Here is a 25,766-nt window from a genome sequence, read left to right on the forward strand (position 1 = left end):
CCTTTTCCATTCTCTGTGTTACATATTGCACGGCCATATCAGGCTCACTCTTGATATCCATTGTGTCTTATGTATTGAATGACTGGGACAGGTTCAAGGTGTGGACTGATGACGGTACAGGAGATAATTAGACTACACAGGAGCACTAGAAGAGTGAAATGCTTAAGCCCTTCACCTATGGATCTGCATGTGAGTTGATGGCCGCCGCTGAATTGTTTGGTTGTCCCTTTCAAGTGTACCCAAATGGCCAAATATTTTACACCTTTCGACAACCGCCAATGCCTCTTAAACATCTTAGATTGACAGGTGACGATTTCAGTAGTGGACACTTTGATGTTTATGAATGTTTAAAATCTCAAAAGCTGGATGTGAAGTTATCGATGAAACCGGTTGTATGCTTACAACGCTTGACAGATGTCGAATGTCACTTCAACACAAGTCCTACAAATACTGTCGTCATTGAAACAAACCATGAAACTCAAACCGATTATGACAGCAGCAATCCAAGCTGTGAGATTTGAAACAAGATTACTGTTCACATGGCCGACTGTACGTTACATGCTCAAGAGTAAGCTCAGCGCACAGCTTGGTCATATTACAACCGGAGGGCCGAACTGACAACGTGGCATACAAAGAGATCCTTAACAAATATTATTGGTATATTTTCCCTCAGTTTAAAAAGGTTTAATTTTCTTCTTAATAAAAATTTTAAGGCAGTATTTAGCGTGGCTGGTATTTTGCTAGTCTTATATATAAAGGAGACTGTAACAATCTTGTGGTCTGGTAAGTATGTTATCATCCAGTTGATGCTTAGTAACCACAAAGGGGCGCCAGAGAGCCCCAGACAATCTATATATACTGTATATATATATATACTGTATATAAAATCCAAATACCACTGACTCACTCATCAGAAAATCTCCTGAACCATGAGGACTTGGGACTTAAAATTTGAAATGTAGGTTACCCTTGACCCATAACTGCTTGCTAAGAAACGGTTTTAAAAATTTTGTGGTCCAAGTGCGAAATTTCTTAGTTTTTTGTATGTCTGTCCACTTTTCATGAGAGAACTACTTCATGGATTTAGATCGGGTTTTTTCTATAATTTGCTTTAACATTGAATTGATTTTGCGACTTCTCTCATTGCGCTAAGTATCACAGTTCGCTTGCGGTACCGATTTATTAGCACGACTCCGAGAGAGACTCTTCGGGCTGTGGTGCCCTCCTCACTCATGCGTCTGCCTCGGGGCGTAACCTTAACTCCGCTTAGTTAGCAAACGAGAGAACTACTTAATGGATTTTGATCTTTTTTTTTTTTTTGTATAATTTGCTTGAACATTCTGGTTGATTTTGCGACTTCTCTCACTGCGCTAAGAATCACAGTTCACTTGCAGGAGCGATATATTCGCCCTAATCTGAGACAACAGCTACGGGCCGAGAGGGGGGGGAAGAGTGACGTCAGGAGTAGGGAGCTGGGCAGGACCCTCCTCACTGTCCTGTTTCACTAATACACAGACGAAGACACAGGGGATGGCTAGTGTAAGAATACAAATAAAATAAAGAGTTTTTATTCCACAAATCACCTTCCCATGAACACCTCTCCAACAATTAGCCACAATCATATATATAAAGCAGACTGTCAGTCTTGTGGTCTTGTATGTCTGTTATTATCCAGTTGACGCTCGGAATGTTTCTGGTGAGCTCCGTGAAAGCAACCGACAGATTTATCATGAAAAATCTGTAGTAGTATTTGTTTGCCGTTTAATATTTGTTTCATTATTCTTATTGTAACAATGTTGTAGTGATAATAGAAATAATTCAACCTAATAATACTATTAATTTAATTGACCCTTTTTTTTTTTTGTTGTTGTCAAAAATTCTGCATGTAAAAACTTATTACTGCACCACAAAACACAAATGAATCTGTCAAGTTGTGTTTTTTTTTTATAATATTTTTCTTGAACAATTTTTTTTTTTTAATTATTTTCCTCCTGGGCAATGCCGGGTATTTCAGCTAGTAGATGGATATCATTAAATGTTTGTTAGATAGATAGATAGATCTTGTCACTTTTACAAAGGAACAACGAAATTGAAGGTGCAGTTGACTCAGTGTGAGGCATAAGAGTTAAAAAGACAAGAACCGAATAGTAATAAAAGTACTTTACAAAATATACAAATTGCACTGGTTGACTTCAGGTCTGTATTGCACATTTAGATGATGATATGGAGCAGTTTTATTTGAGTTCAGGGCCATGATTGCTTTTGGATAAAAGTCGTTTTAAGGCGGTTTCTCCTGGTTTTCATTGTTCTGTATTTCTTGCCCGATGCCAAAAGCTGGAAGAGGCAATGACTGGGATGTGATGAATCCTGTGAAATATGTAGTGCTTTTTGCGGCATCAGGAGGTGTTCCAGAGTGTGGAGGGTTCAGCCAATTGTTCTCTCCACTGTCCTGACGACCCTGTGGAGCGCCGTACCCCACACACAGTCCGTACGCGAGCGCACTCTCGATGGAACAGTGAGAAAAGGCCAGGAGCAGATTTTTGGGGAGATGGTTCTTTGTGAGGATTCTCAGTCTCTGTTGCGCCTTCTTGAGCAGCTCCTTGGTGTTGGCGCTTCAGGTCAGGTCATCCTCCAGCTCAATGCCCAGAAACCTGAACACCCGGACCCTCTCCACACAGCCCCCACTACCAATGATGAGTGGCTGGATGTCCGTTTTGTTTTTTCTAAAGTTAATAACAAGCTCCTTCATTTTTGTGGCGTTGAGGAGCAGGTTATTGACTCTGTGCCACTCTGACAGCCGCTCCACCTCATCCCTGTATGCCAGCTCACCCTCCTTGCCCGAGATGAATCCGACCATCGTCATGTCATCCGTGAACTTTATGATCTTGTTGCTATGGTGAGTGGGGACACAGTCAAATGTGTAGAGGAGCGGGCTGAGCACACAACCCTGCAGCATCCCAGTGTTGAGACGGAGAGCAGTGGAGGTGTGGGGACCCAGCCTGACCCTCTGGGAGCGACCAGACAGGAAGTCTAGTATCCAACTGCAGGTGAGTGATGGAAGTCCCAGATCTACCAGTTTGGACACCAGTCATTGTGGGAGGATGGTGTTAAACGCCGAGCTGAAGTCCACAAAGAGCAGTCTGGCGTAACTCCCCTGCAGCTCCAGTTGGGTCAGGGCAGCATGAAGGGCTGTGGCCACAGCGTCCTCCGTGGATCTCTTTGCTTTGTAAGCACATTGAAATGGGTTCAGGTCTGCTGTACAGGCAGGTGATGATATGACTTCACACCAGTTTCTCAAAGTACTTCATGATGACAGATGTGAGTGCCACTGGGCGGAAGTCATTCAAATTGTTCGTGAACAATGATGGAGGACTTGAGGCAGGATGGGACAGTGGCTTGGGACTGGTTGAAAATCCTAGTGAGGATTCTGACCAGTTGATCCTCACAGTCTTTCAGCACCCATCCAGCCACACCGTCGGGTCCTGCAGCCTTCCTCGGGTTCACCTTCCTCATCACCCGCCTTACCTCACACTCTTTCACCGTAAGTTACAACATGAAGTAGTGGAAGTGTGCTCTGCTTTGCTGATCGATTGTAAAGGATCAGTTTGGTCTTTTTGAAGTCAAAGTTGTTTCTTCACAGATCATGGTATTCATTAGTTTGTCGTTTGAAATTGTGTTCTAATGTGAAGCATTTTTTTATGAAAATACAAAACTATCTAGCCTGCTCTTGGCATTTTATAATGCAGCTATTGGGTACAGGGTTCTTCCTTTGGTGGTGGGGGGGCCTTAAAACGTATCCAATACAACAGTTTTTTATGTAAAGCCCAAAATCACACAAAGAATGACTCAGTAGGCTTTAACAGGCCCTGTTTAATTGACGGAACCCCCCAACCTTGAGTTTCTTAAGAAAAATTAATAAAGAAAAAAAAGAGCAGGAAAAAATAGAAGAAATCTTGTGAAAGACAATTCTGAGAGAGAGAGAGACCCCCTTCCCATGTAGGTTGTGCAGGAAATGGGTGTCGAAACACAGGGTCGATATAACACAAAGAAAAGGATACAAGTAGTCCTCTTATCAGAGCTCAAAGGCCAGTCTGTCTTTGCCACATCAGAAATACAAAATAATCTGATCTTGCACACAGTATGATGAGAATTCCCAAGGCAAACTGCAATAATAGATTTTACAAATTACTGAATACAGAATTAACAAACACTAAAATACATTAAAAGACACAGGAAACACAGAAACTGATCAACATAACTGAAAACCGGTAATATCTGTTGATTAGTTAATTGTAGAACTATAAACAATGGACAACAAAGGTGATGAAATTATAAGAAATGGTGTAAGAGACAAAATGAGACCAACTTGTCTCGCCTTTTCCCCGGGCATTCTACAGTGCTGCGCCATCCAGTCTGATGATAGGAGCCCTCTATCCAATGATTCCACTGCTCCTTTATCTCAGGTGGCTTTCCACTGGCTGTATAGCATTGGCACCAAGTGGCACATCAGGGTACTGAGAAGAGAAACAGAATGGAGGAGGGTTACTAATGGTTTATAAATATTATATCACCTATTACTGTAAAATGACTAACAAACAGTGACACTGCATGCACAGCGATTCAGCACCTCTAGTCAAGGTATGGCAGACTAAAGAGTCTTCAGCCTGAGACTGAAGCGGCATCTCTTATGTTAGCAGGCAGATCATTCCACACATCGACAAAGCAGAAGTTAAGCACCGTTTTGATCCTCCTTTGTGTTACGCTACACTCTCGATCAGACCTCACCCAACATTCCCCCTGCACAAGTTACATGATGCTCCATGTTATGTTGCAGTAGACAGAAGCAGCACTCAGCATTGCCCAGGTATGTAAGTTAAGCTCTGATCATTTTGTCTGCCAGTCTGACCTCCATCTGTTCGGATGGTTCACTTACTCTGAGCCACCTGGTGGCACTGGTATGAAAACTGTACCTCATAGGAGGGCACTGGAACCCCCATGTTCAAAAATTTGGGTTCCATCCCTTTGCTTTTAGAGAGCATCTAAGTATGCCTCACCAAACACCCCCCTGCAAAAGCCCACAATACTCCATTTTTTATTACAGTAGATGGAAGCTGCACACTTGTCTTTGCCCAGGATGATAAATTGGACTGGACTGCCAATACTGATGCTCTGTGTAAGAAGGGACAGCGCCGACTATACTTCCTTAGAAGGCTGGCGTCCTTCAACATCTGCAATAAGATGCTGCAGATGTTCTATCAGACGGTTGTGATGAGTGCCCTCTTCTATTTGGTGGTGTGCTGAGGAGGCAGCATAAAGAAGAGGGACAAACTGGTGAGGAAGGCAGGCTGTATTGTAGGCACGGAGCTGGACGGTTTGACATCCGTGGCAAAGCGACGGGCGCTGAGCAGACTCCTGTCAGTCATGGAGAATCCACTGCATCCACTGAACAGGATCATCTCCAGACAGAGGAGCAGCTTCAGAGACAGACTGGTGTCACCATCCTGCTCCACTGACAGACTGAGGAGACCCCACACTATGCGACTTTAAATTCCAACCGTGGGGTAAACCTTAACATTATACAAAGTTATTGTCTGTTATAACTGCATTGTTATCACTCTTTAATTTAATATTGTTCTTTATCAGTATGCTGCTGCTGGGGTATGTGAATTTCCCCTTGGGATTAATAAAGTATCTATCTATCCATCTATCTATCCATCCCTCTATCTATCCATCTATCTATCTATCTATCTATCCATCTATCTATCCATCCCTCTCTAGCGAACGATTTATCGATCGTTGAGCTCTGTTCATTTTGTCTGATAGTTTGGCTTCAGTCTGTTCAGGTGTTTTACTTGCTCTGAGCCAGCAGGTGGCACTGATGTGTAAAATATAGTAGACAGGAAATGAACCTTAATCATATGACCCTGGAGAGCAGCTGGGTAGGTCAAAAGGTAGGATTGTATAAGGAACAAGGAGACGATTCTGGTCTATAGGTGCTTCAGAATTTCAGGTGTAAAATGAACATGTGAAGAAATAACTACAACTGGAAAAATACCAAACGTATTCTTGAAAACACAATAATGAATATTTATTAAGAAATGTGTTTTATTCATATACTTTACAGTTTCCGTTGCATCAAATTACTGTTTACATTTTCAAACAACAGAATTGTTCAGGAACACAGATGAAAATAAAGCACTTGACGTTTTCTTAATACATGAGAATGAGCTGAAAATTGGTCCTGCATGACAAGTCCTCATGAATACTGTACATACATACGTACAAAGGAAATGTATTTGATTTTCTTGTCCTTTATTTGACTCCTTGTGTTAGATTTCTAAAGGTTATCAAGTTAGACATTAGAGTTTCCTGTCATTCTGATTCTGTTTCGGCAGATTTAGGTTCAACTCGAGGAAGCGAAGCAGAATTTACCCTGCATTCTCAAATAACACTGCAGCGCCCAACACGGCTCCGCAGAAGCCAAAACGCCCAAATTCTCAATTTGGTGCAAATTATGTTTGATTCCTCAGTGCCCCTCTGTTTTTAAAAGGGGGGGGGGCAATTATTGTATATAAAGATGAGTTTAATTAATATTTTTTTTTTCTCCCCTCTATTTCAGAATAAGCTTCCCTATTCCAATTTCTCAGCTGCCTTTGGAATCGGTGCTCAATCTCGCTTTGTACGGCATTTTAAATCAGAACGCCAGCAGCTCGCCTGATTCCAACAAGCCAAGAAAAAGGCCTGATCTCCTTGGCACAGTCTCCATGACGCTCTTTAACTTCAAAAGGTAATTTTATTTTAGCGTCCTTGTGTGGCGGTGTTCTTACAAGAATAGAGCTCCTCCGTATTGTGCTCTGAGGGGCTTTATGCAGATGTCTTGAGTCGCTGCACAACCTTCCATTATGGGGAATATTAGCCACATCAGAGTGTAGCATTTGCAGGACTCTCAGATTCACACCGCTGATGAACTATGATTTCTTTATTTTACTTGGGGACCCCTGGAACCCACCCAGCCTTGAGCCACCTTGCACACAGGGACATGAAAAAAAAGCAGTTTGGTAATTCAAATTAGAAAGAATATGTGAAACAAGTCATGAGGAAAAAATAAAAACAAGCAAACATTGTGCTTGCAGAATCCTACCCACAATATCCCAACAGCACAAATTAATAAACTAAAAAAACACTAAGCATGAAAAGATTAACGATAAACACGACAGACCAAAGTCCAAGCACGGTCCAGCAAAGCTTCCGATGCAGATGAAGCTGAGAAATGAACAAGTGAACATCGTGCTGTATGCAGTGTGACGTTTTAACACACCATGACGCCGAGTGCGTCAAGAACAGCAGGCACAGACATTTACCAACCCAGACCAGGCCACACAAACACAAATCCAGAAAAATGGAGTCTGAAGGTGGCTGTGTTTGGAATCCCATTATGCGGTGAAGTGATGAAGCAACATGCATTACAAAGTAAATCCCAATAGATGGCGCACTGCAAATGATAACGCTGAATACGTGTAACCGAGACTCACTGCTCCACTCATACAAATCCACCTTAACAAAAGGACAAGTGCCTGTGCGTGTATCTGTTAAATGACACTTGGTATGTCATTCATAAAAGCAGTGCCAGTGTTTGTGATGTGCCATCTGTTGGAATGAAAAATGCAGTGCATTTTACTACTACATACAAAATATATTGCAATAAATGGTACAATTCAAATGTTTAAACTGGTCTGCGTTGATTACTTATGACCGATAGCATAGATAGATAGATAGATAGATACCATAGCTTGTCCTCCTTAATAAAAGTACTCATGTCTGCGTGTGTGTGTATCTGTGTGTGCACCTGATTGACGTGTCTCTGTTACATGCCATTTGGTATAGGATTTGTAAAAGCAGTGCTAATGTTTATAATGCCCCATATGTTGGAATGAAAAATGTAATACACTTTATTGCTACATCCATCAAAAAAAAATCCCAATAAACGGTCCACTGCAAATGTTAATGCTGAATACGTGTAACCGAGAGTAACTGCTGCACCAACAGAAATCGGTTTAATCCACCTTAATAAAGTGCCTGTGTCTGTATCTGTGCCCATCTAGTTGTTATGTCTCTGTTAAATGACATTTGGTATGGGATTCATAAAAGCAGTGCCAGTGTTTCTGATGTGCCATCTGTTGGAATGAAAAATGTAGTTCATTTTACTACTACATTCATTACGTAATACATTTCAATAGATGGTGCAATGCAGATGGTTACACTGCTATCAATTTTGATTACATGTTTTTCAACTCGTCTTAGTTGGTCCACCTTAATAAAAGGACACATGTCTGTGTATGTATCTGTGTGTCCATCCGGTTTCTATGTCTCTGTTAATTGACATTTGGTATAGGAATCATAAAAGAAGTGTTAATGTTTCAGATGTGCCATCTGTTGGAATGAAAAATGCAGTGCATTTTATCACTATGTGCATTACAAAATGCAATCCAAAGATGGTGCCCTGCTGAAGTCTGCGTTGATTATTTTGATTCCAACTCGTCTTGGCACAGCTAGTCCCACTTAATGTAATGACAAGTGTCTGTGTGTCCATCTGGTCGTTATGTCTCCATTATATAACATTTGGTATGGGATTCGTAAAAGCAGTGCTAATGTTTGTGATGCACCATTTGTTGGAATGAAAAATGCAGTGCATTTTGTTAATTCATTATGAAATACATTTCAGTAGATGGTGCCCTGCAAAAATGAACACTGAGGTATACATTGATTACTTAGATTTCAACCCATCTTAGATGGGTAGCACAGCTAGGCCACCTTAATAAAAGGACACAGGTTGGTGTGTGTCTGTGTATCTGTGTGCCTGTCTCTGTTATATGCAGTTTGGTATGGGATTTGTAAAAGCCGTGCTAATGTTTGTGATGCTCCTTCAGTTGGAATGACAAATGCAGTGAATTTTATGAGTACTTGTATTACAAAATACATTCCAATAGGCAGTGCCCTGAATCGGTCCAACAGAAAGTAACTGCCGGACAGACAGAACTCCACTTATTAGATTTTGGCCCCTCATAGATTGGTAGCACAGCTAGTTTAACTTGGTAAAGAAATACATTTTAGCCGTGTTTGGCACTTTGTAAGCCTCTTGTGGTGTTATGGGTCCACAGCTCGTTGAGCAAAGGCCATTCATTTTAAATAAATAATCATAGCGAGCCGTGGGACGATCCGTAGGGTGTGGGTGTTTCTCACCGAGTGCACAGGTGAGGAACTGCCCACATTCGTGATTGTCCCATGGCTAATGCTGCAGCTGCTGTGGCCCTCGTCATTTTAAAAAGCGCGAGTCGGTTGTGGGGAAAAAAAGATGGAGAGAGGAGAAAAGAGATAAAGAGAGGACGGAGGTTACAGGGAGCGAGGAAGCAGGCGGTGCGTGCGTGTGTTGAGCGCGCGATCGAGGGCAGCTGTAAGGAAGCTGGATGTTAGGCCAACACCCAGACGTTTGAGTTGATGTTGCTCCCGCTGAGTGACCAGGTAGCGGGAGTGCCTAGAGGAAAGCGACGAGCCGCAGAAGGCCGCGGAAAGGCAGCGGAAGTCGGGAGGCTTGGTGGTGGAGTCCCCAGTGTGTGCGTCCTGGTCATTGGTGGACATCAAGTCTCGGGGACTGGGATGAGAGCCAAACCGAAGCCAGGGATCGGGAGGTCTCCAGTCTCGCGAAAGTGTAAGAGGAGGGCGGCTGCAGAGAGCGTCTTGCCTGCTGCTAAGCCCAAACGGGATAAGCAGGTGAGACGCTAACAGAAACGTTACCCCGGATTTGTTTGTTGTTTTAAGATTGCTTCCTAAAGAATATTTTACCTCTCGTTTTAAAGGATTGCTTTTTCTTATTGTTATTTTAACCTCCACGTTTTACCTTTTATGGATTATTTAATGAAGAATTTGGAGCACTGCACTTTACATGGAACACTGTTTTGTTTTTGATTGTTTCTTGTAAATAAAAGCACTGTTTCACTTTTAACCATCCCCTTGCTCAGATGCTCAATTATTGCCTTCACTGACTAGCTCACTCGGTTTCATTATCGACGGTGTTAGGTTCAAGGGTTCCCAAACAGCCATGGGAGCGTGGAGCCAGAACCCACCTCTGTGATTGCAGCCTAACAGAGAAAACATTTTTTTTCTATTGTGTAAATCTCCTCAACCACGTGACTCCATTGTTCGTATGTGGGAGACTCTTTTGTGCTTTTTTTTTTCTTAATAAATCTGTCCTTTGTTTTAATTTGATCACACGCTAATTCTCACAGGTACAAACATTGCTAAAAATCCAGAAGGGACATTAAAACAGACCAAGTAGTTAAGGGTTCTTTATACGGATTTCCAATATTATTGAATTTTTGGGCAGGACCAAATTCTGAGTTGGCACCCTTTTCTCCACATGTCGTCCCTCCCTGTGATGTTATACCTTCTTGTTTTGTATATTTTAGGTGGAATTCAAAAAGGTGTCCCAATTTTTTTTTTTTTTCCCAGCAGGGATTTCTGCAGTTTTGTAAACTCAGAACCTCTAGCACTTATGTGCTTATGTAACGGTTACGTTTATGGAGCTGCGGAAGTCATTCCCGAACACAAGTTTCTAGTGATGTCCGTGTCTCATATTTTTTTTTTTTTTACCTTTTGATATACTTTATTAATCCCAGAAGGGAAATTTGTCATTTTCCATAATCTTTGGAAGGTCAGAGCACAGGATCAGCCATTGTACAGCTCCCCTGGAGCAATTTTCAGATTATGGGCCTTGCTCAAGGGCCCAACGTAGTCGGATACCTTCTGGAAGTAATGGGACTTGAACTGGCAACCTTCCAGATGCCAGTGTAGATCTGTCGCCTCACAGCCTCCACTCCGTCTTCTTGGCAGTGAGTGTATCTCCTGCTGATGGGCACTGGTGTCTGCCTAGCAGTCGTCCTCTCAAAGATGGAGATCTGTATCCTGATGCTCTGCTTGCTGCTTAAGGTGTCTGACATCTTAGCTAATCAGGCCTGGGCTGTTTAGTTAGCGGAGAGAGAAAGATAAAGCATTGGAGCTGCAGGACATCGCAATTAGGCAGAAGATAAGTGGCTCAGCAGAGAAAGACGCTCAGTGGAGTCTCTTATCACACCTCCAGGAGCCATTGCATGGATTAACATCTTTCTTTCATTAAATATTAAAGCATGGGAAATGAAAAAAAAAAAACTTAATCTCATTTCAAGCAATTTCTGCTTCCTTTTTAGAGTTCTAACAAATGGAACCAAGCTGCTTAATTTGTGCACGACGGTCCCTGTGACCCCAGCAGGCCCAGCTAATAGGAAGGGCAGTCCAACGGAGAGAATCGTCCTACAGGTGAGCTCTTGTTTTTTTTTATTCATTTCTCACTCAATTATGCTAAATTTCACTGAAGATAAAAGTTGTAAGAAGTTGTAAATGATTCCTGTCACCTGGATAAATGGAAGCACATTTGAGGATATCAAAGGGAATACGGGCCTTATAAATAAACATTCTAGAGCCCTGTGTGCTTCTAGAAAAGGTAAAATGTGAGATTTAAATCATTCCTAAAATGAGAGCCTGCGTGTTTTAAAGTTTCACAAAACTCTGATCCTGTTCTGGGTCACATGGCTCCATGTTTCATGACTGAGTGAAAATGCGACGGGAGACATTTGATTGAGCGTTAGACCGATATGAGAGGGAAAGCCTCCCTGGCCTACTTTAGATAAGCAGACAACCCCATAATGGAGTCGAAGTCAGTAAGAAAAGCTCAGTCAAGTACACTGTCTGGCCAAAAAAAAAAAAAATGACCCCACCTGGATTTAACTGAGCAAATAGGTCAGAGCCTTCCATTGGACAAGTCCTGCAGTGACTAATATGTTTATGCTGGCAACACGTAATTTAACTCTAACTGATGCCGTCAGTAGCTTCTCATTTCTTAAACGGCCGTATAGGAAGGCGTATCTTGTGGTCGTGGAAAAGATGTTACACTATTCAGATGGTATTGGCCTGCATCAAGCAAAGAACACAACTATGGAGATTGTGGAAACTACTAAAATTGGGTTAAGAACTGTCCAATGTAGGATTGTGGTGAACTATCATCTTCGAGAAAGAAATGTGTTGTCGGGGGTTGAAATCTTGAACGATCGTGGTCAGAGTTCACTTAAACATTTGGTGAAATCAAATTGTTAAAAATCAACAGTAGAACTGAAGGCCACGTTTAATAGTGCAACACTAGAGGGCTCTGTCGCTCCTCAAAACCCACAGACAGAACGTCCAAGATGCCAGCTAAAAACACCAAGAAATATTTTTTAACTAGCAAAATACCCGCGCTTCGCAGCGGCGAAGTACTGCCTTAAAATTTTTATTAAGAATAAAATTAAACCTTTTTAAACTGAGGGAAAATATACCAATAATTATTTGTTAAGGTTCTCTTTGTATACCACATTGTGAGTTCGGCCCTCTGGTTGTAATATGACCAAGCTGTGCGCTGAGGTTACTCTTGAGCATACAACGTACAGTCGGCCATGTGAACAGTAATCTTATCTCAAATCTCACAGCTTGGATTGCTGCTGTCATAATCGGTTTGAGTTTCATGGTTTATTTCAATTACAACCGTATTTACAGGACTTGTTGTGTTGATGTGACATTCGGCATCAGTTATGTGTTGTAAGCACACAACCGGTTTCATTGATAACTTCACATCCAATTTTTGAGTGTTTAAACATTCATAAACATCAAAGTGTCCACTACTGAAATCGTCACCTGTCAATCTAAGATGTTTAAGAGGCATTGGCGGTTGTCGAAAGGTGTAAAATATTTGGCCATTTCGGTACACTTGAAAGCAACAACCGAACGATTCAGCGGCAGCCATCAACTCACATGCAGAACCAGAGGTGAAGGGCTTAAGCATTTCACTCTTCTAGTGCTCCTGTGTAGTCTAATTATCTCCTGTACCGTCATCAGTCCACACCTTGAACCTGTGCCAGTCATTCAATACGTAAGACACAATGGATATCAAGAGTGAGCCTGATATGGCCGTGCAATATGTAACACAGAGAATGGAAAAGGCAGGTGCCATCTCTGGGCATGGAAACCACTCGGTAAGTGACAGTTCTTTGATCGATGGTGATCACCTCGATAGACTTGTTAATGGGGGTACGGTTAAAATGATAAAGGAAATGGATACCTGAACAATGTAAAGCAAGTCTAAAATACCTACACAGTAACTAATAATAATAAAACAGCAGAGAAGCCGTAGATTAAATAAAAAGGCTGTAGTTATCAGCAAGATCTTCTGTAAAGACGATAGGAATCCCCTTAAATTGGCTCAGATCTCACACAGGTATATCACAAGTGTAGGGAATGTAGAGACCGGAGTGAAGGACGGTCTTATATAGGCAGGCAGCCAACAACGTGTGAGGTGTTGGGATGGGGGTCTCCAAAACCCTAAAGTGCGAGAACTCACACAGTATACATGCCTCTACAATCAGAAAGAGACTGTACAATATATATATATATATATATATATATATATATGAATTATTTGGACACAACAGCAGAGGACATGTTTGGCGTAAACCAAACACAGTAGGATTCAATTAGCGACCTGGGAATCCACGATGCTACTGTGTATCAAAGGTGCTTCTTGAAGATGGGCCCATAAGTAACAAAGACCATTGAAAGTTCAATATCCAGATTTGTGAGGCGACAGTGGCAAGAAACCCTCAAACATACCACAGAAATAAGTCGAAGACGCTACATTGGTTATTTCAGCCAAAGGAGGTAACACTCGCTATTAGGGGCAAGGGTGTCCTATCTTTTCCTCAGTTAGAATAGGCATTTTTGGAAGCCGCCTACCAAATTTCGTGAAGATGGGGCCATAAATAAGAAAGTTCAACATGGCTTGAAGATGGGAGGTTGTTCAATATGGTGGGCGACAGTGGCGTCATACCACAGAAATAAGTATGACCGCCATACAGAAAGTAGAATTTCGTTAAGTGTGTAGAATTTCGAAATGAAACCTGCTTAACTTTGTAAGTAAGCTGTAAGGAATAAGCCTGCCAAATTTCAGCCTTCTACCTACACAGGAAGTTGGAGAATTAGTGATGAGTCAGTGAGTGAGTGAGGGCTTTGCCTTTTATTAGTATAGATTATTTTCTTCAATAAAGTGCACAAAAACACCTCTACCAGCACAATACACAAATCAATAATACAATCCTCCTCTCCTCCCAGCAGTTCTGTCACACTCCCTCCCAACTCCGGCTCAGCTTGCTGGGTTTCCCATAGTCCTTGATCTGGAAGTGCTCCTGTCCTTCTGTCCATGTGATTCCATAGCACTTCCGGGTCAGATGAAGACTCGTATTTTTCTTCAGCATGGAAGTACTTCTGTTCTTCCGTCCCCGTGACTTGGGAGTACTTCCGGGCTACAGGGAAAATAAAAATCCCTGTGTCTCCCTGCAGCGTCCCACTATGGCACCCAGCAGGGCTGTGAAGCCGAACTCCGTCTCCCATTGTGACCTGCAGGAATCCAGGGCACCTTCATGCTGCAGGGAAGATGCCATCAAGCAGCCTGGATGTGTCAGCTGGGATGAGCTTGCCGGCCTTCCATCACAATAGTAAAAGTAAGAGCATTTCCACACGCACAGTGCGAAGAGAACTCAAGGTATTGGGACTGAACAGCTGTGTAACATTAAGAGACCACTTAATCAGTGAGGCTAACCAGAGGGGATGGGCTTCAGTTTGATGGGGATCATGAAGATTGGACAACATGTCATGTGGTCTGATAAGCACAGATTTACCATTTGGGATAGATGTCATAATCTAAAGTCGGACAAACCAGGACTTGAAAGACCAGGCCAGAGTTTGCGAGTAGGAACTCAGAGTTCGGGGCGTGTATTCTTTCTGTTTTCTGAGTCTGTATTCAGGAATTGCTAGTTTTAGTGGAATGTAGTATTGGGAAGCGCCTCTGGGAATCTTTTCTGCCCACTTCTTTCAGGCATTTCAGTGTTTCCTCCCATCATCCCAGACTAAATACTACATACCATATATACTCGTGCATAAGTCAGGTCCTTAAACCTGAAAAATCGATCATAAAATCAGACCCCGACTTATGTGCTTGTTCAAAAATGCAACATTTAATCATTTATTTTATTTTTTTTTTTACATCTTCTTGCCTCCTCCAATCTCACACCAGTTTCTCAAACACATAGAATTTTGTTGCAGCAGCGCAGTTACCAATTTCTTTTGCTACTTCAGTGACGTTTAATTTAAAACCAGCTTCATATTTCCTTCTGATCGAACACTCCATCGTAGATAAGGGGTGCTGTTACGATGAAGGTGTATGAGGGTGTGAGAAACAAAAAAAAAAAACACAAAACAGTGCAGTCGCTTCGGAATAGTTTGGGCATTACTGTGTGGTCACGCACGTATACACAAAACATAGAAAGAAAAAAGGCAGTGTGCTCCATGGTTTCTCACTCAGGTGGGCATTAGCATATCGTAATCTCTTGGATTAATAGCGTGAGTTTTCCGCATTCGACTTATATGACCAACATTATAAAATACCGGAAGTTATACAGTAAAGTCAAATCCCGACTTATCTGCGGGAGAACCTAAACGCGAGTATGTACGGTACTTTAAATTTGCTATTTCTAAACAAATACACATTCATATTAATTTTATAGTTATCCCTTGTGATATGCAGGGGGTTAGGGACATAGGACTCAGATGCAAAAATCAGCAAATATGTTTTGGGCCCATGCCTACTGTATATTCTAAATTTATTATACTAAATAAGATGCAAAAAAATTTACTGAGAATGTTCACTGCACAAGCAAATCACGCATGTTATGCTGGCAGCCCAGACAAAGTGTGTAGTTCGGCAGTTCTTTAGGGCACTATAACTTTTTCAGAATTTAACTTAATATAATGAATTTGTTTGTATTTGTGGTAGTAAATGACATAAATGATGACTATTACAGATACAAAATCAATCCAACAAAACGATAAACACTCAGGACACAGTCTAGTTTTGCAGAAGCTGATGATGCTGGTGTAGTTATGAAGTGAAGCCCCCCTGTCAACAACCTCCTGAAAGATATATAAAGTTTTGTCCTACCACAACGCTGATGTAAGTAAGCATTTTTTAGAAATTGTGAGTATCCTCCAGACGAAAACTTTTATCAACCCAGAAGAAATCACACAAACAAGCAGGCCACAGGACGAGCACATAAATCCAGAGAAAACTGTAATCCGATGGGTATGATTGTAATCCAGTTGTGCAGTAAGGCGTTGAAACAAAGACACAACCAAATGCGGTCCTTCTGGCTTCTTAGGGCTCACTTTTTAAAACCTTCACCCTCACCTTGTTTTACTAAGCTGCTCTAACAGCAACCACAAAAGATACCCAATGACACTGTGGTGCAGGACTGCTGGGATTTGCAGTCCATTTTATGTAATGCTGCTTACAGCATCATCTGCAGTTCTCAGCAGTAGGTCATGAAACTCGCAAAATAATTTCCATTTAATTATTGATGACAAATCCACATATTGTAAATTTGTGACTCACAAGGGCTGACCTGTATATCTATTAATTGATTGGCTGTATTATTTGTCCTCGCAGTCTGTTTAATTGGTTTTTATGCTTCTGCTACTGTATGCATCTTAAGTTCCCCTTGAGTTTAGTAAAGTTTATCTACTCCAATGTAAGATGGAGATTTTGAGGCTACACTGGGACGCTCTGCCCAGCAATGTCAGATTCCTTGGTCCCTGGGAGGCATTTTACTTTAACCTTTGAATGTAAGTAGTTTGGAATTCTAACATTCCTGACTTTGGAGTTACTAATTATGAGCACATTTCTAATTATCAGCCTCAACAAATGTGCCACCAAGTGCCCGTTGTTCAGCCGGTAGTTGTGTAATAGTGCTTTTAAAATAGACGTCAAGCTTCCATATTTTCATCTGATTCTTTTCATTCAGAAACAAATAAGAAATAAAGTTTAATTCGCAGTTGCTATTTTAGTCAAACATCTTGCAATCTGATATTTTACTAAAATCATTCATGCCTAGTATTATACCATAGGACAGTGGTTCCCAATCTGTGGGCGGGCCCCTCTAAGGGGCGGGGGGGCATGAAGATGTGAAAAAAAGAAAACAAGAATCAAAAATATGAAAAATACATCTATTGAAATCAAAACAAATTAACTTAAATTACATTCTGGTACTAGAAAAATAAATATAGAGTTAGATAAAGGTTGATAAAAGTTAAGTAGGTATAATAAAATATGCATCTATGATATATCATTAATTAAAAAAAGAACAAATTGGTATTAGTGGGTTACTTTCAAAAAGACGTTAGGGGGCGCGATTAAAACTGTTATGAAAACTCGGGTTGCATATACTTAAAGGTTGAGAAACGCTGCCTTAAAATATGAGATGTAGCCAGTGATGGCGAGCAGTTGAGCCACCATCATCAGCATCATCATCCTCTTCATTCTCCTCCTCTGTCATGCTGTACCCAGAGTCTCCAGACTTGAGAAAATTTCTAACTTTTTCCTTGTTTTGTGTTTTATTTTTTAACAGGTGGATTTCCCACACCAGGCAGCTGACATTGTTTATGTACCACCTCAGCCAGAAAATAAACTGACGCCACAGGCCTTGGAAACACTGGACACCGAAGTTCAAAAGCAACTTGAAAAAATTTTCAGTAAAAGTTCTTCCGTAGGGTATGTGATTGTGACAAAAATGACATATGGAATACATTATGAAGTGTCCAGTCTGACTACACTAGTCTGTGTAGATGGTGTGGCTGTGTCTTTACAAGGTTCCCAAAGCCGAGCATCTACTAAGCTGAAAAAGTTGGGTCCAGCAAAAGCCCAACTCAGTTAAGCGAATGGGGATTTAAGGGTGCATGGTATAAGGAAAATTAGTGACATGCTGTATCCTCACTAAAGGACATGGGGACAGACTTAAAGGAGGAACAGATTTTCCTTTTATTGTTTCCTTTTTATGATGAAAATAAATGATCTGACTAGTTCTAAAGAACAAAAGGGTGGAATTGTTAGACTTCGGTTACAGTTAAAATTCCCTTCCTTTTCTATAATATATTCTATTAAACTTCTAGTTTCAGGTGCAGGTTGTAGTTTGAAGCCCTTTGCCCGCAACACCTTTTCAACTGCCAGGCAAGAAAAATGAGTTACTGGTGAAAGGCCTCCAAAAAGACCCCACAAACCAGGCCAGGAAATTCACAATCTTGCCTAGGGATAGGCCTCACCCCAGGCAACGTGACCTCAAACTCAACAGGCAGGCTGAGGCCTGCACAGGCCCAAGGGCTAGTTTTTAAAGTTATAAAAATACTTTAAATGTTCAAAATCCCCCAAAAATGAGAGAGAGGATATAAACTGTAAAACCTGTTTTTGGAATGATACGTCCAATATACATGTACAGTAGAACCTTGGTTCACGACCATAATTCGTTCCAAAACTCTGGTCGTGAACTGATTTGGTCATGAATCGAAGCAATTTCTTCAATAGGATTGTATGTAAGTACAAATAATCTGTTCCAGACCAAACGAACTGTATGTAAATATATGTTTTTTTTTTAAAGTTTTTAAGCACAAATATAGTTAGTTAAACCATACAATGCACAGCGTAATAGTAAACTAAATATAAAAACATTGAATAACACTGAGAAAACCTTGAACAACAGAGAAAACTAACACTGCAATAGCTTGCGCTATAGCGCTACCAACCGCTGGCTAAAAGCACTTTTTTTAATTAATTTTAAGCGCAGGGAAAAAAATGAACATTTGAAAAAATCCGTAATTTAATAAACCACCAAGAAAAATAACATTGCAACAATGCACGCTACGAACCTATCGCTGGAAAAAGAAGTGAAAACAAAATCAAGCCCAGTGCATTCTTTAACTGCCTTCCTACCGTAATGTGTCCAGCTCTCTCTCGCGCTGCCTGTGTGTGTGTCGCGCTCTCTCTCTCTTGTTCGCTCGCTGCACAGGAAATGCACAGGGAGAGACTGAACATGTACAGACCGAAAGGGAAACTGGCTTGTTCATATACCGAGTGTGTGGTCGTGAACCGAGGCAAAAGTCTGGTGAACTTTTTGGTCATAAACCGAGTTGTACGTATACCGAGATGTTCGTGAACCGAGGTTCCACTGTATATATTTAGAATGTTGTATTCTTTATTTTTAATTTCTGATGGTGACCTATGTCCCACTAGCCCCCATTGTAAATCGTGTATGAGGGCAAGATATATTTAAAAATGTATAGAAAATGCTTAATATTAGAACACATCTTTGCATGGCGTTTCTGAAGTTATAACTTGAAAAACACAAAACTTGTCATTTAATAAGTGTAGTGGCAAGTGTTCGGATATGAGAACACAAGGTGAGACCTGTTAGAGTATTTCCCTGAGTAATTTATCATAATTTCACCCTCCTATACGTACAGAAGCAGTGGCACTGATGAAATGTAGTCATCGTAAGCCTAAAGGGGGCACTGCTGAGCGGACCAGAGATGATAACATACAGTACCTTATATGTGGTGTGACCGCCTAAGTTGTTCAATTAGTATCTGATAATCTGTCACATCACACGCTGCTTATGCTGCCCGCTCCTTTTTTTTTTTTTTTTTATATACTTACTACTTGGTAAAAGATGAACTTGCATGTCTTTGGGCTGCTTTTGCTGTTCATAACTAACCTCCATTTCTTTTTCTTTTTTTTAAACAGCCTTTCTAAGGCCGACAGAGATCTCTTGTGGGACAAAAGGAACTTTTGCCATTCACATAGAAACTGCCTCCCGAAGATTCTTGCAAGTGCGCCTGGCTGGGACTGGACGACGTTGCCTTCCGTTTACGGTCTCCTTTATCAGTGGCCTCCTGTCTCCCCTCTGTGTACTCTTGAACTTTTACACTTGAGGTAAAAAGCAGGCCTTTGATCACAAGTACAAAAGACACATTTGGTATAAGGCTGTCAGGAAGTCGGTGGTTGAGACTCAATGGTCTCTCTAGACGCCCATCCATTAATCCAGTACAAAACACAGACCACTACTTGCCATATTTATGTAGCCCTTCCACCATTCAACTGGCAGGTTACCTATGACATAGGATGAAATTTCACTGGTGGGATCCACATTAAACACATCCCAATAAATTGTAATAACCAATGGGTCCAATGAAACAATTATATTTATCCTTGCTGTTACAATGTTTCAAAGTAATGATTTGTGAACATGCACACCTTTTATTAATTATTTGAATGCAACCACTATGTAAGCACTCCACACAATCATGGATAGGAAACAACAAATCAAACAAAAAAAATAATAACACACATTTATTTTATACTCCACTCAAGAGATATTTTCAGTTTAACTAAACTCAATTAATTTGTCCGAGTTACAACACAGGTAAGGTTCACACATAGAAATCAATCTGGATACACACTTTTAAGATTTTTTTTTTTTTTGGAATTGTTGCTATTTCATTAGTTTCGCTTTTATTTCAGAACTTGGGTAAAAACAAGATTTGTAATCTTTCGAGTCCCAACATGCTAAATCTTTTAAATGAGGTCCGTGAGACATGTTTTTAATGACTTTGCACCATAATTCAGGATAGGTTTCTCTGTTTGGAATTTCAGCACAGACAAAATGATCTTCAGCGTCAGAAGTTAATAATTTTTTTTGCAAAGTAACCAATAAATGCATGTGAGGTAAACCGCGTTTTTGAAATTCTCCGAGTTAAACTTCAAAGCCTTACAATTCTTATATACTTCTGACATATCACCTATGTCCATATATTCAATCTCTATTAGTTTCACACATAAATCAACATAAAACGCTCTGTCTGTTGCTACTTGCTGTGGCTGCTGTTGGTGCCTGTTCGCATCTCTGGCAGCAGTTGCTGCACAGGGTTGGCTCAATGGTCAGCAAGAATGCATGGTGGGCTGGCTACCTCTCTACCTTCACACAGCAGGTGGGCGACGGTGGCAATCATAATGTGATGCAATATGGTTTGTACCTCTCGTCATCACAAGTGGTGGTCCTACTAGGCAAACGCTGCTGTAAGCGTGTCATCTACAACTTGTTCAGCACCACCATCAACTGGGGACCTAGGCTGGTACCTCACTTTCATTTTCGATATGCATCTCCAGATCACTTGCATCAAACTCAGACTCCAAAAGGTCAGAGTGCGATTCAGTAATAATACGGAAAACGTCCATGGAGTATTTTGCTTTGCACATATGCTTTAGTCTCACCAGATGTTTGCTCTTCACTTCTCATGCACGCGCAGGCAATTAAGGTCAAATCAACAAAGCTAAATAACTTTCCTTCAAGCAAAGAAAGTCAAACTAAAACATAAGGGCGAGTTCTGTCGAAATTTAGATAGATACTTTATTAATCACACGGGGAAGTTCACATTTACAGCTGATTACCATCCTCTATTGCTGAATTTTTGACAAAAGTCAACATCAGCCCTAAAGAGTTAAACTTCAAAGCCTTACAATTCTTATATACTTCTGACATATCACCTATGTCCATATATTCAATCTCTATTCGCCTTTTCATTATTTCTCCGAGTAATAATTTCTCTTTGTTTGTGCTAATGCAATCTTTACTTTCTTTGTTTTGACACTGTCGTTTTTTTTTCTGCTTTCATATTCTGTATCTTGCTCTGCATGTGTTTCACGTCTTCATTTTTTTTTTAAGTCTTTTGCATTCCACTGTTTTCATTATCTCTAACCTGCTGTGCATGTGTTTGGCCCCCTTGTTTGTGAACGTATTTATTAAGTCCTACTTTGTCTTTTACTCAGTCTTTTAATTCTGAGCCCAATTGGACCTGCTTTTTTTTCCAATTCCACTTGTTCCTAGCTGATTACCTTATTTTATGAATTTGCACCTAGATTTTTCTCTTTCTTCTTTGCATTTTTTTCTCTCCTACGCATTTGAGTCTATTTTCTCCGCGCTGCTCTTTCTTCTTCATTTAGTCATCGATGTTTCATTTATAACGTATTGTCCTGGTACACTTTATATGCGCCAAGAGCCCTGGATCTGTGTGTGCTCAAAGCCTTTTCACGACTGAGTGTTTTGCTGCCCGTGTTCTTTTTTGATCGTGGCTGTAAGTAGGATGTGTCTTGCAAGAACCTCATGTTTTCTGCGTTCCGCCAGAATGTCCTGGGTCAATCTCTTGGCAAGTCTCATGTGTAAGGTCCCTGCGAGACACTCCATGGCCAATCTCTTTCTTCTTGCAGGTCTTTTAAATGTCTTCTGTGATCTTCACGTGAAGATCATGTGTTATCTCCCTAGTCTTTCTCTCCCAGGATTTGTTATATATATATATATATATATATATATATATATACACTGTGTGCACAATTATTAGGCAAGTTGTATTTTTGAGGATTCATTTTAATATGGAACAAACACAGTGCTATCAGTCAATCCAAAATGTTAATAAACCTGAATGTTTCACAACGGAAATGTGAGTGTGAACATCATCAGGGGAATACATATATGCGCACAATTATTAGGCAACTATTAGTGTGCAGATTTATTATGCAACTAAAGGAAAAATGAACATTTTCCCATCTCACTTGTTTATTTTCATCTGTTATAGTGAGAATAATAAACAAACACCTCAAAATTTACAAATAAACATCTCTGACATTTCAAAAAAAATAAATCAATCAATCAATGCCCAATATGGCCACCCTTCTTTCCAATAACAGTCATAAGCCTTTCCATTCATGGAGTCTGTCAGTTTCTTGATCTGTGGACGATCAGCTTTTTGTGGAGCAGTGACTACAGCCTCCCAGACACTCTTCAGAGAGGTGTATTGTTTTTCTCCCCCGTAAATCTAGCGTTTAAGAAGTGCCCACAAGTTCTCGATAGGGTTTAGGTCAGATGAGGAAGGGGGGCCATGTCATTATTCCTTCATCTTTAAGGCCTTTACTGGCTGGCCGCAGTGGAGAACTTGATGCAAGTGATGGAGCATTGGCCTGCATAAAAATCATGGTCTTTTTCCTGTATCACTGTTTGAAGAAAGTGTCTTCGAAAAACTGGCAGTAGGTTTGGGAGTTGATTTTGAGTTCATCTTCAATGCAAAAAGGTCCAACTAGCTCATCTTTAAAAATACCAGCTCATACCAGTACCCCACCTCCACGTTGGAGTGGAGCTCTGTGCCCATTACTGATCCACAGGTCCATCCATCTGGTCCATCAAGAGTCACTCTCATCTCATCGGTCCATAAAACCTTTGAAAAAATCTGTCTTCAGATATTTCTTGGCCCAGTTTTGACGCTTCAACTTATGTTTCTTGTTCAGTGGTGGTTGGGTTTCAGCCCTCCTTACCTTGGCCATGTCTTTGAGCACTGAACACCTTGTACTTCTGGGCACCAATATATATCTTAGCAATTCCAAAAGTGCTACATCCCTCTGAAATACTTTTTACAATTTTTGACTTTTCAGAGTCAGTTAAATCTCTTTTTTGGCCCATTTTGCCCGAGGAAAACTAGCTGCCTAATAATTCTGCACACCTTGATATAGGGTGTTGATCTCCTTAGGCCACACCCTCCCTCATTACACAAATACACATCACCTGACGTGCTTAAATCCAATAAGCATTCAAGTTAATACAGCTTGGAGTTGGAATATACGCATTAAAGATGATGATATGGTCAAAATAATTGTGCACACAGTGTATATATATATATATATATATATATATATATGTATATATATATATATATATATATATATATAAATACAAATACATTCTTGGCATGCTTTGTTTGAGCTCATATGCAGTACACAACTTCACATGTACTCACTGTGTCCTTCCAGAACTTTCGCTGCACTTCACATTTACATCCGCGGTGAAACACACAAATCTCACAGCTCCTTCTGGGATGACGCCTGTAGCTTCGTCTTGATGCAGGATTTAATTACGTTCCCTTTTTCATATTTCCTTTAGACAGCAAATTTATGTAAAGTAGGCTTCCGACTCTTCGTTTGTCTTTCCTTTTTTTTCCCAAAGCTGAGCTCTCTCTTTTTCATCCGTGTTCCAATGAGCCAAACCCGCTCAATGCCTCTCACGTTTACACTGACCACCAAAAAATACTTTTCGACTTTTTTTTCCCCGCTCTCGCTCTCCACAGCTTTAGTACCAGTTTTCTCTTTTCTTTTTTTTTCTTACACACAATTGTTCAACACTCTCCTCCACCTCGCTCTGTCTTCTCACCTCCCCAGGAAAAACAAAAATCATTGGAGTACTAAGGGTGCAGTATACCTTGATTGGTAGTAAATAGCACCAATCACATCCCTGTTCCTGCTTTCCCCAAAGAAAAGAAAAGTTTACTATTATACCCAGTCAGGAGGGCGCCATATTTACAAAATAGTTTTAGTGTAATTATCACCCATAGAGCTTTTTCACTTCTTTGGTTATTTTCTGATTACATTCTTGCAGTTAGGTACCTTTTAACACTTACTGATTTGTAATGCCAAACAACATATACTCTGAAGATGGTTTTATTTGTAGTATGGAAAAAGTACATTAATACAGTCATAACCAAAAACATTGGCACCTCTGCACTTCCTCCAAAAAATGCACCATTTCTCCTACTAAGTTGTCGCAGTCCTGAATACTTTGCTCTTCACTTTTTTATTTTTTTGTTTGCATTGGCACAACACAAGGGCGGTACAGTGGTAGCACTGCTGCCTTGCAGTTAGGAGACCTGGGTTCGCTTCCCGGGTCCTCCCTGTGTGGAGTTTGCATGTTCTCCCCGTGTCTGCGTGGGTTTCCTCTGGTTGCTCCGGTTTCCTCCCACAGTCCAAAGACATGCAGGTTAGGTGCATTGTAAATTGTCTCCAGTGTGTGTTTGGTGTGTGTGTGTGTGCCCTGCAGTGGATTGGCGCCCTGCCCAGAGTTTGTTTCCTGCCTTACGCCTTGTGTTGGCTGGGATTGGCTCCAGCAGACCCTGTGACCCTGTAGTTAGGGTATAGAAGGTTGGATAGTAGATGAATGGACAACACAAAAATACAAATAAGTCCAATATGATGTCATTCTCCACAGAGCTCCATGGCACCCTCAACTTCATATTTAGTAGCTCACCCTTTGGAGACAATCAATTAGTGGCTTCCTGTAAGCTTGAGTGATTTATTTACATATCATTTCTGGGATTTTGGACCACTATGCTCCAGGTCTCATGTTTTTGAAGGCGCCTTCTCCCAACTGCTGTTCTCACATCTCCACAGGTGGTCTGTGGGGTTCCAATCTGGACACATTGCTGGCCGCTTCCCCAGCTCTTTTTCTTACACCTTTTCTGGGTGCTTTGGGTCTCATTGTTCTGCTGGAAGACCCATGTCATCTGTTGAAGACCACCCAGCTTTCTGTCACTGGGCTGTACATTGGCTCCAGAACTATTTTGTAGTCTTTACATTTCATGATTCCATGCACACAGTCAAGGCATCCAGTGCCAGAAGCAGCAAAGCAACCCCAAAATATCTGAGAACCTCCACCATGTTTGACTCTAGGGACCACCGTATTTTCATTTCATTTTCTGTAAACAATGCGGTGATGTGCTTTACCCAAAAACTCTGCTTTGGTCTCATCTGTCCACAGGATGCTCTGTCAGGAGGGTGCTGGGAGGTACCAGTCTGACTCCTTTATGTCTGTGTCAGCAGCAGGGACCTCCTTGGTCTTCTACCATAGCGTCCCATTCAGATGGTAACAGACAGTATGAGGTGACACTGTTGTACCCTG

At 41.0% G+C, this 25,766-nt stretch overlaps 1 protein-coding gene across 1 annotated transcript in view; it reads left to right on the top strand.

Moving 5' to 3' along the window:
• Window positions 1-25,766, top strand: part of pik3c2a (phosphatidylinositol-4-phosphate 3-kinase, catalytic subunit type 2 alpha) — a 231,006-nt gene that overhangs the window by 146,046 nt on the left and 59,194 nt on the right. Inside the window, exons 12-15 of the mRNA XM_039740786.1 lie at window positions 6,620-6,787; window positions 11,241-11,349; window positions 17,574-17,716; window positions 19,739-19,927. Coding sequence (XP_039596720.1) covers window positions 6,620-6,787; window positions 11,241-11,349; window positions 17,574-17,716; window positions 19,739-19,927 — 609 coding nt within the window. The remainder of the gene's footprint in view (window positions 1-6,619; window positions 6,788-11,240; window positions 11,350-17,573; window positions 17,717-19,738; window positions 19,928-25,766) is intronic.

The sequence above is a fragment of the Polypterus senegalus genome, chromosome 1, assembly GCF_016835505.1.
Source record: "Polypterus senegalus isolate Bchr_013 chromosome 1, ASM1683550v1, whole genome shotgun sequence".
Taxonomy (NCBI): domain Eukaryota; kingdom Metazoa; phylum Chordata; class Cladistia; order Polypteriformes; family Polypteridae; genus Polypterus; species Polypterus senegalus.